This window comes from Durio zibethinus, chromosome 10 (assembly GCF_047325235.1).
Source record: "Durio zibethinus cultivar Kanyao isolate XHJ-2024 chromosome 10, ASM4732523v1, whole genome shotgun sequence".
Taxonomy (NCBI): Eukaryota; Viridiplantae; Streptophyta; class Magnoliopsida; order Malvales; family Malvaceae; genus Durio; species Durio zibethinus.
In genome coordinates, this window is record NC_143171.1 from 13,199,222 (window position 1) to 13,213,441 (window position 14,220).

General features: G+C 31.6%; 1 protein-coding gene across 2 annotated transcripts; it reads left to right on the plus strand.

The window, feature by feature from the left end:
• The first annotated feature begins 641 nt into the window (after positions 1 to 641).
• Positions 642 to 8,007, plus strand: LOC111291816 (DNA (cytosine-5)-methyltransferase 1-like). 2 transcript variants are annotated; one of them, XM_022883862.2, is made up of 12 exons: positions 642 to 780; positions 1,699 to 3,205; positions 3,426 to 4,932; positions 5,057 to 5,221; positions 5,387 to 5,588; positions 5,688 to 5,799; positions 5,873 to 6,020; positions 6,118 to 6,315; positions 6,434 to 6,712; positions 6,803 to 6,964; positions 7,057 to 7,275; positions 7,672 to 8,007. In XM_022883862.2, exons 1-12 carry the CDS (start codon positions 735 to 737, stop codon positions 7,807 to 7,809), a joined length of 4,683 nt encoding a protein of 1,560 aa, XP_022739597.2. In that variant the 5' UTR covers positions 642 to 734; the 3' UTR covers positions 7,810 to 8,007. The 2 variants fall into 2 exon arrangements, with proteins under 2 accessions (XP_022739597.2, XP_022739598.2); XM_022883863.2 differs by lacking the exon at positions 642 to 780 and adding an exon at positions 866 to 1,034.
• Positions 8,008 to 14,220: the final 6,213 nt, after the last annotated feature.

Sequence of the window (14,220 nt, forward strand, 5' to 3'; positions counted from 1 at the left end):
AAGATAAAGATATTAATCTAGTGACCAGGGAATAACATGGTTTTTTTTTTCCTTTTTAAATATTTAGCATGGTTTTTTTTTTTAATACATTTGTGGTTGAAAAAAATTTAAAATTTAATAATTGAAATTAAAAATCTAACATTTTTTTATGGAAGGAATTACAATATGATGATAAAAAAATTATAAATATTAAAATTTGAATTACAAATTTACTAAATATTACCTAACGTTAACCAATTGAACTTTGTCATAAAATTCAAATCTAATACTTAGAGCAACAAGTCAAACTACTGGCATGGTTGTGGAAAATAAAAGCTATCGGTGTGGGGTTTTTTTTTTTATTTTTTGGTAAAAGACCGAAAATGGTATTTTGGGAAAATTCAGAAGTGAAATGACGAGGCAATTGTACTGTTACAAATGGTAACGCGGCTTTTAGAAGTGGGCATTGCATTTGTCGTGGTTGGGGAGAACTTTTTGGTTGTGGGAGATTTTTGGCGTTCGGGCATACTTTAAAAAAGTTGAAAATGGTAGATAGTTTTCATTTTGGGAGGAATGGCGCCAACTTTTTTCTAAAAATCAATGTTACCGCCTCGCTTTCTTTTCTTTTATATATGTGAATGTTCTTATCAAAAAAAAAAATCGTCGTCAGTGAATGAAACCAAACATCAAACAAAAAAAAAAAGGGTGTTTAGAGTAAAGATTGGAATACCCATCAACCATCGTCTCTCCAAACTATGGGATCTGTCGCTCTTTTGGATTCTAATTCTTCTTCTTCTTCAGGTTCTTTTTTCTTTTATCGTTTACTTATTTTTCAAAGTGAATTCTTAAATCTTTATACTCATTTCCGAATGTTAAACTTTGATTTGCTGTGGCCGAACCAAAAAATATAGAAAAAAAGGGGGCTCGGCCCATAACTATATTATGGATTTTTAGGTATTTCTTTTTTTTTTTTCTCTGCAAAAAAAGAGAAGAAATTTGTGTATTTACAACTTGAAATAGGTCATCTAATCTGAAGCTAAGCTGAGCAGATGATGGTAGATTGTCTTAACTTTCATTTCCAATTTCAATTTTATTGCAATTATTAAAAGGTTAGAGACAGCATGAATGTGATTTTCCCATTTTTGGTTGTTATAGAATATGGGTTCTTTTGCATTTGCTAAGTATTATTTTCAAGGATTCTCTTGTGTCGTGAATGTTGATCCATTTAACAACTCCCTTCTACTTGAACCGTCAGGCATTCTTTTTTCCTTTTCTTTGAATGGGGCTGTTTCTTTTGGACTATTCTTTTTTTTTTTTTCTTTCTTCAGGTTTCAGGACTTTTAAAACCCTTGGTTTCAAAAACATGTTATATTCAACAATTATAAGTTTTATTTTCATTTGCATTTCCCTGTCCCTGTGTGTTTGTGCAAACCATTCATGTTTCATTCAATATGAATGTTCTACTCACTAACATTTGGCCTCTTTCAATGTTGATGTTTGATCCTTCATATTGTAGCGATAAAGATTGTTAGGCTACTTGAATGAGTTGTATTTGTTCTTAAGAAACAAGTTAGTTTATTTGTTTCATTATGCTGTAATATATAACAGGGTCGCTCTGTTCATACCATACTCATTTGTTTTTATTTTTGTTTGTGCATTGCCTTGATATCTGTCTTAAACTCAAGTTCAAAAGATTTTTTTTTCCATTTTTGCATTTAGGAATGAAGAAGAACAAGAAAGGAAAACATAGATCTGCTATCCCTCCTACCAAGAAAGAGATGGGAACTGGTAAAAAAGGCAAAAAGCGTAATAGTGCTCCAGAAAATGGTGAACCAGCTGATTCTTTTAGAAGGCCAAAGCGAGCTGCTGCCTGTACAGATTTTAAGGAGAAATCTGTCCGCATATCTGAAAAAGATTCTGTTGTTGAAACAAAGAAGGATATGGTAACAGATGATGAAATTCTAGCTGTACGGTTGACTTATGAAAATGATGATGGTCGCCCTAACAGGAGGCTCAATGATTTTGTATTGCATAATTCAGAAGGTCTTCCACATCCACTTGAGATGTTGGAAGTCAACGACATGTTCATAACTGGTTTGATATTGCCACTTGAAGAAAGTTCTGACAAGGAAAAGGAAAAGAGTGTTAGATGTGAAGGATTTGGACGAATTGAATCTTGGGACATCTCTGGTTATGAAGATGGTTGTCCAGTGATATGGCTTTCAACTGATGTAGCTGATTACTGCTGCTGTAAGCCCGCAAGCAGCTATAAGAAATTTTATGAGCATTTCTTTGAAAAAGCTCGTGCTTGCATAGAGGTTTATAAAAAGCTTTCAAAGCCTCTTGGTGGGAATCCTGACTTAAGTCTTGATGAGTTGCTTGCTGGTGTTGTTCGGTCAATGAGTGGAAGCAAGTGCTTCTCTGGTGGGGCATTAGTTAAAGATTTTGTCATTTCCCATGGAGAGTTTATTTATAACCAGCTGATAGGTTTGGATGAGACTTCAAAGAAGAATGACCGGGTATTTACTGGGTTGCCTGTTCTTTCTGCCCTTAGAGATGAGAGTAGGAAGCGTGAAAATATAGGGCAAGAAATAGCAGCATTTTCTGGGGGGACTCTGACTATTGGTAAAAGGTTTGGAGAGGAAGAGAGCAAACTTGATCAGACATGTTCGGCTACTTTTACAGCTGAGGAAGATGAGGATGCAAAGTTGGCAAGACTGTTGCAAGAGGAAGAATACTGGAAATCTATGAAACAGAAGAAGAACCAAGGTTCAGCCTCCCTTTCAAACAAATTCTACATCAAAATCAACGAAGATGAGATTGCTAATGATTATCCTCTCCCAGCATACTACAAGAATTCTAATGAAGAAACTGATGAGCTTGTAGTTTTTGAAAGTGACATTGATGACTGTGATCCCGAGGAACTCCCTCGAAGCATGCTCCATAACTGGTCATTTTACAATTCAGACTCGAGGTTGATTTCCTTGGAGCTTCTTCCAATGAAACCATGTGCTGACATTGATGTTACCATCTTTGGATCTGGGGTTATGACTGCTGATGATGGGAGTGGATTCTGTCTTGATACTGATCCTAGTCAATCTACCTTAGGTTCCTCAAGTGTGCCAAGTGCTGATGGGATTCCAATTTTTTTGAGTGCGATAAAGGAATGGATGATTGAATTTGGATCATCAATGATTTTCATATCTATCAGGACAGACATGGCCTGGTATTGTCTCACATGTTTTTACATTAGGGTTCAGCAGCTTCTGTAATTGCTTGCTAACCAATTTTTGATCTAAAATGCCTGCACAGAAATCACTGCAAAGTGATAAAAAAAAGCATAATTACTTGAAATTGTCTACTAATATGCAAAATAATGAGATTGTTTTTCATTATATCATTAATTTTTAATCATGATGAGTTCTTATTTTCTCTCCATTTTTCAGGTATAGGCTCGGCAAACCATCAAAGCAATATCTTCCTTGGTATGAGCCAGTAGTCAAAACTGCAAGACTCGCAATAAGCATCATTACATTGTTGAAGGAGCAAAGCCGAGTCTCACGCCTCTCTTTCAATGATGTCATCAGAAGAGCGTCTGAGTTCAAGAAGGATAATCGTGCTTTCATATCTTCAGATCCAGCAGCTGTTGAGAGATACATTGTTGTGCATGGACAGATAATTCTACAACTCTTTGCAGAGTTTCCTGATGAAAAGATTAAGAAGTGTGCATTTGTTGTTGGCCTTACAAATAAAATGGAGGAGAGACACCATACAAAATGGTTAGTGAAGAAGAAGAAAGTAGTACATAAGAGTGAACCAAATCTTAATCCTCAAGCAGCCATGGTACCTGTAGCATCTAAAAGAAAGGTTATGCAGGCAACCACGACAAGGCTAATAAACAGAATTTGGGGGGAATACTATTCAAATTACTTGCCAGAAGATTCAAAGGACACTGGCTGCGAGGTGAAAGACGAAGATGAAAATGAAAATGAGGAACAAGAGGAAAATGATGATGATGATGCTGAAGAAGATAAATCAATTTCAAAGGAGACACAGAAGTCTCCTTCAGTATCAAGACGATCTAGACAATGTTCCTCCAAAGAGGAAATAAGATGGGATGGAGAGCCTGTAAGCAAAACTAGCTCTGATGAGCTTCTACATAAACGAGCAATTATTCGTGGAGAATTAATTGTTGTTGGAACTGCTGTTTTTGTTGAAATTGATTCCGATGAACTTCCTGCTATCTATTTTGTGGAATACATGTTTGAAACATCAGACGGAAGCAAAATGTTTCATGGAATATTGATGCAGAGAGGATCTGAAACTGTACTGGGCAATGCAGCTAATGAGAGAGAGGTGTTTCTAACAAATCATTGCGGAGATTTTGAATTAGAGTACGTGAAACAGACTGTTGTTGTAGATATTCGGTTAATGCCTTGGGGATATCAGCACTGGAAAGATAATGCCAACATGGACAAACTCGATAGAGCAAAAGCCGAGGAGCGGAAGACAAAAGGATTGCCAATGGAGTATTATTGTAAAAGCTTGTATTGCCCTGAGAGGGGTGCTTTCTTTAGGCTTCCCTTTGATAATATGGGTTTGGGTTCTGGTTTCTGCCACTCTTGCCAAGTTAAGGATGCTGGAAGGGAGCAAGAAATGTTTAAAGTGAATTCATTAAAGACAGGGTTTGTATACAGGGGAACTGAGTACTCTCTCCATGATTATGTCTATGTAAGCCCCCATCAATTTGCACTAGAAAGAGCTGAGAATGAAAACTTTAAAGGTGGGAGGAATATAGGCTTGAAGCCTTATGTTGTGTGTCAAGTGCTGGAGATTATTGTCCCAAAAGAGCTGAAAGAGACTAGAAAGGAGTCCACACAGATTAAAGTCAGGAGATTTTTCAGACCAGAGGACATCTCAACTGAAAAGGCTTATAGTTCTGATATTCAAGAGGTAGGAGCTACCTTAATGTGATAACTATTAATCTGTACTTCATATAGTTATACTTTTAGTTTGCACATCAAAAGTCTTCCTTTTCCTATGGATATTTGTAAATATATATGGCTTTCATTTTCAGGTCTATTATAGTGAAGAAACACATATTTTATTTGTTGAGGCAATAGAAGGGAAATGTGAAGTCAGAAAAAAGAATGACCTTCCAGCATGCAATGCTCCAGCAATCTTTCATCATATCTTCTTTTGTGATCGCATATATGATCCTTCCAAAGGATCCATTAAGCAGGTGATTGCTTTTTGCTTCCTTCTGTTGTACCTTTTGAAAATGAACTTCTGCAATTATTTTCATGGAAACTGTTGTTTGCATATTTAAAAGATTCGTATCATTGGATGATAAATAGCTTTCTTCCCCCACACCCCCTCCCCCCTTTTTTGTTTGATTGGCAAGCAGTTACCTTCTCAAATGAAACTAAGGTACTCAACCAGAATTGTGGATAATGACATTGCATATCAAAAGAAAAAAGGAAAGAGTAAACAGGAAGAAAATGAGTTTGAAGTTGGGAAGCAAAAAGAAGCAGCTCAGGAGAATCGCCTGGCTACTTTAGACATATTTGCAGGTTGTGGTGGCCTGTCAGAGGGGTTGCACCAAGCTGGTATGTGCCTACCTTTATGTCTATTTCATTAACCTTAATGTATTTGGCCATATTTATTTTTAAAGCATTTTAAACCATCTTTTGTTTTTACTGATATAGGTGTATCATTAACTAAATGGGCAATTGAATATGAAGAGCCTGCTGGAGATGCATTTAAACTCAATCATCCTGAGTCTTTGGTGTTTATTAAAAACTGCAATGTGATTCTTAGGTAAGTATGACAAGTTGGCTCTCCCCTCGTCCTCTTTTCAACTCAAATAACTCAAAAATAAGTTATGATGCAGGGCTATTATGGAGAAGTGTGGGGATGCAGATGATTGTATCTCCACTTCTGAGGCAGCTGAAATAGCTGCTTCACTTAATGAGAAAGAAATTAATAATTTGCCATTGCCGGGGCAAGTAGATTTCATCAATGGAGGTCCTCCATGCCAGGTATTAGAGATTATGGCTTTCCTTTTCTTCTCCTCCGTTCTCTATCTCTGGAGTAATTAATAAATGATTGACTAAGAGAAGCTGTCTTACTTTGCAGGGTTTCTCTGGTATGAATAGGTTTAACCAAAGTACATGGAGTAAAGTACAGTGTGAGATGATTTTAGCATTTTTGTCATTTGCTGATTACTTCCGGCCAAGGTATTTCCTTCTAGAGAATGTGAGGAACTTTGTGTCTTTCAATAAAGGACAAACATTTAGGTTAACTCTGGCTTCACTACTTGAAATGGGTTACCAGGTAGATATTCCTTGCAGCTAACAGCAATGTTTGTATAGAATGTAACTATATTATAAGAATACAGATATAAGTACATATGCAGTCACGTATGTTAATATTCTGGTTTTTGCCTGTTTAGGTGAGGTTTGGTATTTTGGAAGCTGGAGCCTATGGAGTTTCCCAGTCAAGAAAACGAGCATTTATATGGGCAGCCTCACCTGAAGAGACTCTTCCTGAATGGCCGGAGCCAATGCATGTCTTTGCTGCTCCAGAGTTGAAAGTCACGTTATCACATAATTTGCAATATGCAGCTGTAAGAAGTACTGCAAGTGGTGCCCCTTTTCGTGCAATCACTGTGAGAGATACAATTGGTGATCTGCCAGCTGTAGGAAATGGGGCCTCAAAGACAAATTTGGAGGTATCTAGACTGAAAATTGTATCTCCAAAATTTCTTCATGCTATAAAAGTTGTATGTGAATATATAATTTACAATGTTTTGTTTGCACAGTATCAAAGTGAACCCATCTCATGGTTTCAAAAGAAAATTCGAGGGGAAATGGCTCTTCTGACTGATCATATATCAAAGGAAATGAATGAGCTTAATTTGATTCGGTGTCAAAAGATTCCAAAGCGACCAGGTGCCGATTGGCATGACCTTCTAGATGAGAAGGTACAAACCCGCTGTTCTTTGCCTCTGCTTTTGAATTGTGATCAGAATTAAATTGTTGAACTGCTTGTTTATTTGTTTTCATACAAATGCAGGTTAAACTCTCTACCGGACAAGTGGTAGATTTAATACCCTGGTGCCTGCCAAATACGGCCAAAAGACACAATCAGTGGAAAGGGCTGTTTGGAAGGTTAGATTGGGAAGGGAACTTCCCAACTTCCATTACAGACCCTCAACCAATGGGCAAGGTTGGAATGTGCTTTCATCCTGAACAGGACAGGATTCTCACAGTTCGGGAATGTGCCCGGTCTCAAGTAAGTCACTCAACTTATTGACATTCATCGCTGCCGTAGTTTGTGAAAGCTTGTGGTTTCAAAGCTTTCGTTGTAAGGAGTATGTAACGCATACCATAAAAGAGTGAAAGACCATACAATTTATTCTTCAAGATAGATTGACATTTCATTTTCCTATATTTGTGAAAGCCTAATTTTTAAAGTGCACGTGAAAAAAAAGGCTGAATGAATGTACAATGCAACATGATCCATCATAACAATATTTCTTTTTCCTGAAATGAAACCCACAATCGACTTGACAACATTATCAGGCTTCTTATCTACATACGGCTATAATAAAGTGGAAAACATTGGTACAGTTCTCTTTATGGGAGAGATCTTTGAATAATTCTAATGATTTTTGATCTGCCAAAACAGGGTTTCCCAGATAGCTACCGGTTTGCTGGAAACATTCAACACAAGCACCGGCAGATAGGAAATGCTGTTCCTCCTCCCTTGGCATTTGCATTGGGAAGGAAACTGAAGGAAGCATTAGAGAGCAAAAAGTCCACCTAATTCTAGTTGGAGTTTGGACTTTCCCGATTGGCCATTGTGACAAAAGACCAATCACTTGTCCATTTATAAAAATTGTTGCCATTTGTAGGTAATTGATTTACTTTTATGCAAATAGTGTTTTTGCAAGTAATACATCTTTCGACTCATAATGTTGTCCTTTATTGATGTTATGGAATTTAAGAAAAACGTTTCATTTTAGTCTATACAATATTAAATTAAATTTTTTGATAAATTTAAAGTTCTATTATTTTTAATGATAAAAAGTTAAATTATCATCAAAAATAATTTTAGAATATAGGAAAACTAAGATATTCAAGTATTAAAAAAAAAAAAGAAGATATAATTTTGGGACAAAAAAAAAAAAAGACAAACAAACAAAATAGAATTGAGGTAGTAGTTACCTTTGGAGGCTTAAGAAATGAGTGCAATGAAATGAGTGCAATGGCATTCTTTGAAGGTTATGGATGAAATGCATCTAATTCTGTACATAAATAAGTTGAGGATAAAATCCAAGACAAAGGTAAGTTATGCAATATTTTGCTGAGCTGTTGCAGTTTTGTTTTTTGAAAACTAGCTTTTCTACTGAAATAGGGCATCAACTTCCATAACTTCCTTTAGCACTATCTCTCTCTATCTTCCACTCTCCTTGTGATCTATCTTATTCTTTTTTTATAATTGGTATCTGAGCCTTAGGTTGTAAATTATCATGCAAATATATATTTTAGTTGAAGTTCTCTTTGTAAAACTATCTTTGTGAGTATTTTCTTACTTCCTCAATTCTTTATTTTCTTAGTTTTATATTCTAAAACCCATATATCTATTTACTGTCTCTATGCTGATATTTTGGCCTTGTAATAGTCTCTATGGTAATTAAATGGTTTTAGATACTACGAATATGGAGAAAGAAGCAGATAAATGTATTTGTCTAAAAAACCTCATAATCATAGCTTACATATTGAACATCATTAAGAAAATCATATACATGCAATTAGTCATAGTATAAATTGTTTAGTAGATTTATCAATATCTTTCTTTAAAAAATTATTTAATAGAGTTGAAATATTAGAATCAGAAATAGATAGTTTACGATAAGTTACTAGTTTAGATCTAAACTAAGAATCTAAATAGTTATTAGTAACTATTAACCAAAGATTAGAATTTTTAGAAGTAGATAAAAGTTAAACAAATGACTATGGACCATTATATTATAGAAATGCTATTCTTACACTTAATGATGATAAACTATCATCATCATCATCATCATCATCATTATCTCAATCTCCATAATTTTCTAAAGTAGGAAAGTTAGATTTTAAATCTTATAAAAGTATAAAACATCTTAAGTATAAAATGGAAAAGGCAACCATTCCTAAAGAAAGGATCGAATATTTAAAAATTATAGAAGAATTATACGAGACACGTATAGAACTTTTAATTATCATTATATGCTTAATTATGATACTACAGATGAAAGTAATAAAGATGATGAAAATGATAATGATACAGATAAAATCTTGTTACTAATCTAGTAGCAAAAGAAGAAACTAGTAGTACAGAATTTTCATTCTTCAAAGATTTAGATGATGAGATAGATACTAAACCTACACCTATGGATCTAGATTAACAAAAGGTTAACAAAGGAAAAAGAAAAGTAAGAGAAATTTCTAACAAAGAACTAGATGAACAAAGTAGGTTTGACAATATACTTGAAGATGATATTTACAATGATGAAATAAAACAAATTGGAGCAACTTCTAGAACTATCATAGAACCTATACCTCAATCTAGTTTTATAGAAACTTTAAACAAAAATAAAAAGTAGCTCAAGGAGGTATGGATTTAGATCTTTGAAAGATCTCATTAATGACAATAGAAAAACTATAGAAGATTGGGCACAATCTTGACTATTATAGTAAACAAATACAAAGGCACTTGGTCTAAAGAAAAATTTTTAAATTACTTTTGTGAAACATTTCAATGAGATGTTTTGCAATTTTTATGAAAATAGGGAAATTCAAAAGTAGGAAAAGCTTAGAAAGGAACTTTTTAAATCAAATTGCTCCTATACCAGATTTATGGAAAAAAAACCTTATAAATTTATTAAAAAATGAATCTTGTAAAAGAATGAAGCTAGTTATATATTGACAAAGATAAAACTTTGTGATATAACATAATTCAAAGACTTTTCTAAAAAAATATACTTATGAATACCAAAAATTGGATGAAACACATTCAAAATTTTGAAAAGAACAATATTTTCATAAATTACCATCACCTTGGGATGAAATCTATAATCAACAATACCTGAGATATCTAGAACTTTATAACCCTATAATAGAAAATAGAGGTTAATTAGATTCTATAGGAAATAGAGTTTATTTTGCTTTTAAATAGGTCATAGAACATTGCCTTAAAACAAAGGCTGCTAAGCAAGTTAAACATAGATTAAGTGATAGACAATGTACAAAAAATTAGATAATAAATGAGAGTTTGGTTGTAGATCTCAATCTAAAACCCATTCTAAGAAGTACAAAAGAACAGAAGATATAATTAATAAAATGGAAGCCTAAAAACATAAGTTTGATAAAAAGAAAAAATTTGTTAGAAGAAAAACTTTTAAAAAGAAATCCAAGTGTAAATATTGTATTTGTGATGAAGAAGGTCATATTGCACCTCAATACCCTAAGAAAGGGAAAAATGCTAAAAAAATTATTAGCACTATTGAATAATGAATTGGGAAAAAGTTTTTGAAAAAGAAATTATTTATGATTTAATCTCTAAAACTAATTCAAATTCAGAAGACAATGAGTAGTTTTTCTAATGAATACTAGTAATATTTCTAAATTATTTATGAATTAATCTCTAAAACTAATTCCACTTCAGAAGACGATGAGTAATTTTTATGATGAATGTTAGTAATATTTGTAAAACTAATAATCAAATTAGTTTTTAATTCATTCATAATTCAATAGTTATATTTTAATATTTAAATTATTTTATTTTATAATAAAATATAATTTTGACATGCTAAGAATCTATTGACAATATGTACTCTACCTCAATTAATTTTTATATTTGTATAATCTTATCTTGTGGTTATGTGCCTAATAGAATAAATTAGCCAAAATTAATTTTCTTATGTTTAAGACTCTATGACTTAATGCAAAATCCATTGTTTTAAGGACCTAATGAGATACATCTAGGTTTCGTATCTCACTTTTAATGGTTTGTTGGATTCATCTTGTTAAATATGCATATAAATAATTTAGACAAATTTAAGTGAATAAATGCCCAATTTATGATAAAATATTTGGGTGGTTGCTCAATTCAAGATTAAATATTTTATTTGATTCAAATAAGAATCAAACATTATGAACTTGTGACAATGTTAGATTTTTTTAGACAGAAGTGGTAAGGTGAAATACACGTGCCATCTTATAGCATGAAAGAATTAAAATGTGGCTAACCTAATTTTTTTATGCATATTTGAATTAAATTCATGCTAACTTAGATATTTTTAGACTTGGCTTTTGGTTTTTAACTCTTGACAGAAAAAACATTAATTAATCAATTGAAAATAAACATCAAAACTCATACACTGCCTTTGATTTTAAAGCAATCAAAGCTTTCTCAATAAACCTCTAATTTTAGCAAAAAGAGAACACTAACTTGCAAATTTTAAGCTTGAAATCCTTAACTTGCAAACTGTTTAATGCTAACACCCATCCTCTCAAAATTTTTTTTAAAAATAACAAAATAAAAGAAGAAAACATGAAGAATTTTCTTTAATTCTAGTTCTGCAAATATACAAAAAGGGAAAAAGGATCGAAAATCTTATTAGAATTTGAAAAAAGCAACTGGAATCAAAAGACAGAAACCAGATCCATCATTCAAAAAAATTCAATGATGTCTCATATAGGCTATTTTTAGGATCTAAGGAATTGAAAGAAGTGGCAGGGCTAGAAAATTAGAGATTAATAAAAGAATCAAATCAAGCAAGATTTAGTGATAATTCTACTGTTCAAATGGGACTCATTTTTTAAGCAATTGTTAGTGTTGAGAAATAATGGAAAATGAATTTCAATTTAATAAAAAAAATCATAAATAAGAACATTCAAGTAAAAAAGAACCCAAAAAGAATATAAACCTATATAAACGTTAAAAAATCAAAAGATTAATAAACATAGCTTTGAACTTTGCCTTCTATAACAAGACCCACCTCTAGAGCCTTGCAAATTAAGATTTTGAAAAAAAAAATTATAGAAATTTTTAAAAATGTGATCAAAAGAAAAAAAGCATGAAAAATTTAAAAAAAATACAAAATTTTACTAACGTTGAATTTTCACAACAAGATGAGTCCTATTTGAATAAGAAATTATATTAGGGCTTTTACTTTGAGAATAATTTTCCTAAAATTTTAGAATGAACAAAGGAAAAAGAAATGATAAAACAGATATAGGTTTTGAAAAGAAAGAGAAAGATTGAGAATAGAGAATAATTTAGCAAAAAAGAAAAAAACATAATACTACTAAAAGATGATTTTTAAAATAAAAAAAAAATACACATCTTATCCATTTGTCAAATTTTTTAGATTTAATCGCGAATGTATTTCACCTCATTATTTCCATTTGAAAAGGTTTGACATTTGAAAATGTTTAATCCTAATTTGAATAAAATAAAACATTTAGTTTTAAATTAAGCAACTATTCAAACATTTGATCCTAAATTGAGTATTTAGTTAATTTAAATCTCTTAGTTCGAGAAAATATATATTTTCATTTACAAAAAAAATATATATATCTTGATTGATTGATGTAAGTGTTTGGTTGTCAAAGTGATTGATTTATTGAAACTAGTGAAATATTTTCTTATTCAATAGATCACAGAATGATTCTTGGGTTGCTTTATACAATCATTCACCTTAAATGGTGTTATTGTATGAGGTATTCAATAAACCATCATGGTTAATGGGACATCAGTCTAGAAAATTCATTTGTCCAATAGAAATAGGTTTTTGTAAAATTAAAATATTCAAATATTAGCTTTATGTAGAGACTATCTATTAATATGTAACATTTTATTCTCAAATACGAGTTTGTGGTTTGCATCTTCTTCAATTATTGTTAGCACATTTTGAATCTTTACTACCTATCTTGATTATTGCCCATAGACTAATTGTTGCAATCCTCATATTGGATGATGACTATTATGGTGAACAAAAATCAAGCCATTATAGAGGTTCTAAATGGGTCTAATTTTAAGAGATAGAACAAAATTATGAAATGCTTTTGTTATGAGTATAGATGAATGCCATGTAATCGTTGACGAGAACACTTTTGCATAAAGTAATCTTTTTGAAAAATAAAATAGGGCAAATCTCATATGCTTGTTTGTCATTAAAAGGACTTTACAAAGGTTATGTTTGGTGCAGAGGACTATTGATAAGATAAAATGATAATCATCTTTTATCATGTTTGATTTATATTTAAAGAAAGGGATTGAGATTGTAAGGAGGATTAATATCCATATTCTCTTGGTATAGGATTATTCAGTCCTCTCCAAGTGGAGAGGATTATTTTTAATCTATGGGATTAAACTTACATATCCAATTGTACTCTTAAAAATTATATCAATAATTTAAATTGTATAAATTTTGAGGAAGAATAACTTTAATAAATAAATAAATTATTCTATTCTAATCCTTGCATACATCAAATATAAAATAGGATGACATTATTTAATCTAATCCTATTCATAATATCATCTTATCCTATCCTATCATAATATTGCGTACCATACATAACTTAAGAGTGTTGGATAAGCTTGGAAATGCCAAGGAAATGTATGAAGCTACAAGTGATACCAAAATCCATTAAGTATGAGGATATTGTCTTGATTTATACTATTTATTTTTATTTTAAAACTAAATTGGTTTCAAGAGAATAAGAACTTCATAATTCCTCTCATTTCACTTTCTTTTGTTTTGTTGAATTAAGTTTTGAAAGTTTGAAAAGAAAGTTAATGTAAAGGTTTTGAATTCTTTTATTTTATTAAGTAAAATACTATTCTTTTTAAAAGAAATAAAAATCAATAGTTATCTTACATATGTTTTTTTAAATAGTGAGAATTTGAAAATACTCTAAAATTATTATTATTATTATTATTATTATTATTATTATTATTATTATTATTATTATTATCATTATGTATAAGATTAGTGGGAGTTCAAATGCTATTATTTGACACTTGCTTTTATTTTGAAACCTACAAGATGTATATAATTCACTAAATCTAGAAACTTATTGAAATGGTCTCAACTTGAATTATTTTAAGATCTAAATTGCATAAATATTTGGATATAAGAAGTTTGCTCATAAAATATTAGTAATTTGTAAGTGATGAATTTAATAT